The sequence below is a fragment of the Adiantum capillus-veneris genome, chromosome 16 (assembly GCF_014529385.1).
Source record: "Adiantum capillus-veneris isolate H3 chromosome 16, ASM1452938v2, whole genome shotgun sequence".
Lineage (NCBI taxonomy): Eukaryota > Viridiplantae > Streptophyta > Polypodiopsida > Polypodiales > Pteridaceae > Adiantum > Adiantum capillus-veneris.
Genome location: NC_140946.1, coordinates 121,269,421 through 121,274,588, shown reverse-complemented (window position 1 = coordinate 121,274,588; position 5,168 = coordinate 121,269,421). Strand labels below are relative to the sequence as shown.

At 43.5% G+C, this 5,168-nt stretch overlaps 1 protein-coding gene across 1 annotated transcript; it reads left to right on the top strand.

Annotated features, from left to right (window-relative positions):
* The first annotated feature begins 2,382 nt into the window (after positions 1 to 2,382).
* On the top strand, positions 2,383 to 2,895 carry LOC147439762 (uncharacterized). The gene has a single exon (XM_086484389.1). It carries the CDS (start codon positions 2,383 to 2,385, stop codon positions 2,893 to 2,895), a length of 513 nt encoding a protein of 170 aa, XP_086340515.1.
* The last annotated feature ends 2,273 nt before the right edge of the window (positions 2,896 to 5,168 follow it).

The window sequence follows — 5,168 nt, the reverse complement described above, 5'->3', positions numbered from 1 at the left end:
TCTTAGTTCTTGCACCACATCTCAAGCTCTCCTCTTCACCATCTCTCACAGATTTGTTGCGATACATGCCGTCGGAGGAGCTAATCTTGCTTGTGGATTAGCGCATAACACTAAGGTAAGATTGTTTTCATGTTTACTTGTAGATTTAGGGTTTAGGGTTTAACTTTGTGTTTGTGTGTGCGTTTTTGCAGATTCCATAACTTTTACAACAACTGTCATTGCTCAAATAGAACGAATGTGAGTGCTCAAACCTTTAAATGCATATTAAGTTTATTCAAATTACTTTGTATCTTAAGAAAAGAAAATTTCATGCTTTAAACTTTCAATGCTTTAAAAGAAATTAGGATTTGTTATGAGAAATTTTATTTTAAATTATGAAAAAATGCCAATAGGTGGGTCTTACCCTTGGCCTGACAATGGCTCTTAGCCTGTGTGGCTCCTAGCCCTTGTGCAAATTAGTGTTCAATGGACAAACCGATGAAGACTAATTTGAGTAGCATCTTAGCCACGTGCTAGCTGAGAGTTAGAGCACATTGGCTCAGGCTGACTCAAAAGCAAAACACGTATCAAAAGCTTCTTAGAAGATTTTCATTATTCCCTTAAAGAGAGAGAACGAGAGAGAAGAAGAGCATGCTCGGCTGTGGAACTTTCCTTAAACGACTATGATGTGTATAGTTGATTGCCATGTTCGTGTGCATCTTATGCCTAACGTGCAGCGTATCCTATAAGCATGCAACAATTTTCTGCTATGACTCTCTCATTGAGAGAGGTAACAGAAAAACACAACCACATCTTGGTACGTCCACCTGCCTTGCAGGGTTGTGATTGTATGAAAATGACTTAGCATTGGCACTTTGCCTGTGAAATAAGTGTTGTTGTATGTTGACAGCAACCCAAAAACAATCAAGAACATATCTTGTCCTTGACAAAGTATCTGGTGTGAGAGCGGTAGCGTGTTTCCTACGGTGGTATAATTGAATCCACATAGCTAGCATGCCGTGCATACATAATTTTAAGCCCTTGTCAAAAGTGATGGCCTCAAACGTGAGAGCCACAACCATAAGTGCCTGGCACAATCGAAACTGGTAGGAATTATATGAGGTGCTATTCCTTATTTTGGCAGTTTTGTCAAACTTGTGTGCCACGGCCCTTGATGACAAGGCATTGGGTAGTTCTTTGGCACAAGGGAGAAGCCTTGCTTCATGTAAAAGTGCCAAAGCACTTTGCTTTACACAATGATAGTACTTTCCAAGCAAAGTGTAAACATGGAAAAAATAAGAAAAACTTAAACTTGGCTAACCTGGTAGTTGTTGCTGCAACAACCAGTTGTTATGAGATTCCAAAGGGAAAGCTCGCGTAAAGGTGGCTCATAGCCAAATCGGCCGTGCGAGAAAGAGTTGTCACATATGGATATACACTCTCTTGTATCATATACATCCGTCGTATACGGAATGAAATAATCTGCAAACCGTTTGCCAAAGCCTTCCCAAATTTGTATGCTCATAGCAGATGCCAAACATGGTGAGTCACTATGGAAGATGCATAAATAGAAGCCTTGCTTCACCTAAATCCGGTACTGCTAATAGCCAACAGATGTGGCTGCAAATATCATGACAAAAAGAATCAACCATGTCGAGCAATTTCAAGTGAAATTAACCAGTATTGTGTGGCAAGCATTCTATGTCGGTTTGTAGAAACAGTGACAAGGAGTCGGCCATGCCGAGCAACTTGCTGCCTTCAACAAGTCCAATAATAGGCCATGTCTATCTCCTTGAGATACTGAAAAATTGGCCCTTGGCCTTGCCTTTGAAAGAAAATGTATCCTGTGGCATTTGCATTTAAGGCATTAAAGTTACTTTCAACTACACTTTGGCGCTGTTACAAAGTCTTGAAAGCGGCTAAATCAACAGGACCATGATCTCCTAGATCATCGGTATCATGCATGATAGTATCGGCAACGCTCGTAGCTGCCGGATTTTGAGGGACTTGCTCAAAATCAAACGTGTGGGAAGGTGGTACACTCTCACCGGCCCTGGTAAACACGTGTTAATGCAAAGAGAGGGAAAATAAATACCAACTCGTACCTTATTGCACGTAATCCTGGCTTCCTTGTTCTTCGTAAGAACGTCGGTGTTGAATCAACCAAGAACAGCTTGAAAAAAAGAATCGAATCGGCAGTCGATGAATCACTTGAAGTCACCGAGCAAATTTGAGCGGCCGATAAACTGGTTTGCGTCGTATGCAAAACACCAGTAAATCTTTGAAACGTGTCCTCAAAATCTGCAGTCGTCGAGAAGCTGAAACATGCAAATCAAATTGCAGAGTCAGTCGATGCAATTGGCATCGTATGCAATCACAAAACCGGTGAAAGGTGACCAATCGATGGCTTGTCGTCTTGTCGAAACTGTCAAAAGTTGTGTCGCAGCAGAGGCGGACTGCGGAATTTGGGCACAATCAACCGCAAATTGTGTTCATGAAGCGTACCGAATCGAAGAGGAAAACCAGAACAACCTCCGAAGAGTGTTGGCACTAGCTGCGTATGCACACGACCTTGTGAAGAGCACCAAATTTGGCCGAGTGTGGACGGACCAAAAAGAGAGCCCTAAAAAAAATATTAACGAGCTCTATCTGCAGACAATTTCGGCCACCTGTGCTAAGGAAAATCTTGCTATAGCTCACGATGTGGGCGGAATTTGGGCCTGCTGCAGGGTCGGGACTTCACCTGCTCGCCAAGGCGCTCCAACTGAGCCTAACCTCGACCCATTTGACGCAGGTCCCGACCACGGCCCCTTTCCCGGCTTAGCTTCCCTGCACACACTCGATACCTTCCGCTTCTCCTCCACTTCTCCATGGCACCGCATGCAAACTCATGCAAATCCATGCAAAGAAGCATGAGGGCCACGACCTTTCTCCATGATTCCTTCACCGATTCCTTCACCGAATTCGTCTCCTCCATGAAGAGAGAGAGAGAAAGAGAGAGAGAGATCGCCATGCTTCCAGAGAGAACGCCATGCTTCCCTCCTCCATAGCTCCCTGCTGCCCCCTCCTCTCCACCTTGCTCTGATACCAATGTTAGACCAACAGGTAGACAGACATGCGAATAACCTCCCAACCATCCTATATATAGGCCCCTGGCCCACTTCCATATATATACCCCTTTACTGCATGTGTGTCCGGCACATTGCCCGGGCCGTGCCCGTCTAGTCCTACCCTTGGCATGACAATATCTGCTGACAGGCTTCTACTTATGAGTGGCTTCAATCTCTTTCCTATATTGGCTTTGGGGTCAATGTTTTCCTTGTCAGGATAGATTGAATCTCTACATGAAGACAATGCATAAGTAAATAACAGAAAATTTGCTTCACTAACACTATTTAGGCACATGAAAACAATGCATAACAAGCTGAAAAAACAAAAAGATTACTTAACTAAGACAATGTAGCCAACCAAGAAGCATCACCTTAATGCTCGGATTCTTTTCTTGAGACCTCCGGATGCAACCTGCAATGTTTCAAGATTGCGCAATTTCTTCTTTCGGATACGACCACCCAAGATGGTGTCCTTCATTTGACAACTTCGTACCTTTCCTTTCAGTTCTTGTACCTCTGTTTTGTGTTGCAAAATGGTAACATGATCTGTAGAATGTAAATGTGAAAGGCGAACAATCTCACATTGTTGAGCTTGAAGAATGCCCTTATAAGTTTCAGCTTCTCTTGTAAGAGATTTACAATAACCCAGAAGGCCCTTTTCTCCATCACCAGCAAAGGTCAATAAGCTTGTAGGATTGACAAACGGTGGAGACGCATTAGTCATTGGATTCTTAGGGTAGAGAGAGCCTCTCGTCCAGATATCTATGTGTTTAGCTCCCTGAGCTCTGAGCGCGTCTATGGAAGCGGGAGGTATATGTGTGTTTGTTTTACTACGCTTGATCAATGGTTGGTACTCATTGTCCAAATCAATGTGAAGGTGATATTTCGCTCGTTTCCGGGTAACATTTGTGCCATTTGAGGAGTGCGTCATTAGCCAAATGTGCAGGTTTAATGGAAAGTGAATAGCGGTTGCGCCTTCATCCCTCCATGTTAGCCTCATTCCCTCCATGTGGACGAGGTTCATTCAATGCAGCTGAAAAGAAGATTATCCCTCAATCATTACGGACGAATGTTCAGAAGAGTAAAGAATCTAATTAAAGTACACTTTTTGAACTTTTACCATGAAAGACCCACCTCTATTATTCGCCATATTTTCTAGAGAGAGAGTGCGAAAAGTACATTTTCTTAGAAGGCCCTCCAAATGACCTCCGAAATTTCCTAATGTTAATCCTCCTCTAAACGTCTGGTTATAGTTTACTCCACTAAACCCTATGCAAGTCTAGGTTGCAGACAATAGCAATAAAGCCTAACTATCAACATTGGACAAGGTGGTTGAGGCAAGTGTCACACGAGGGCTAGAGGATCACGGAGTACAAGGCGAGCTGTTGGAACGACGGAGAGCATCACATAGCATGACAAAATATACAGATTGGGCCATGGTAGTACATGCATACATGCACCCTATAGTAGGATGTGAGAGGGCAGATTATTGCGAGGGAATACAACATGATAGAGGATAGAGTGTGAGGGACTAACATCCGGTGTAAGCGGGTGTTTATTGAGGATCGGATTAGGAAATGCAGGCAGATGACTCTTTATTGTAGATGAGGTTAAAGGGCATGTGCATGTCCTCTCCATGCCCACAACCACAAAATCAAGCTAGTCTGTGTTATTCCAAATAAATAACTGTCAACATTTTTGAATGCTCTAAGATTCTTTCTCTTCACAATTGCAAGGGTTTGTGCATCTCTCATGCCATTGGAGAATGCATGGTTCTCTCTCTCTCTCTCTCTCTCTCTCTCTCTCTCTCTCTCTCTCTCTCTCTCTCTCTCTCTCTCTCTCTCTCTCTCTCTCTCTCTCTCTCTCTCTCTCTCTCTCTCTCTCTCTCTCTCCCCCCCCCTCCCTTCTCCTCATTTCTTCAATATGAAGCTTTCTACCTCACCTCCACTAGCACACAATATTTCAAATTGGGCCCCTCTTTAGTCAGATAGTCGCCATCTGTCAACAACCATATCCATCACCCTAAGTGGTCGATCTATAGACCATCACCCTACTTGATTGAGCATGTGTTGCCTATAA

What these genes read in the sequence shown, in the direction of transcription:
- LOC147439762 (XM_086484389.1), top strand. Translation starts at nt 2,383, where the DNA reads ATGGCTTGTCGTCTTGTCGAAACTGTCAAAAGTTGTGTCGCAGCAGAG.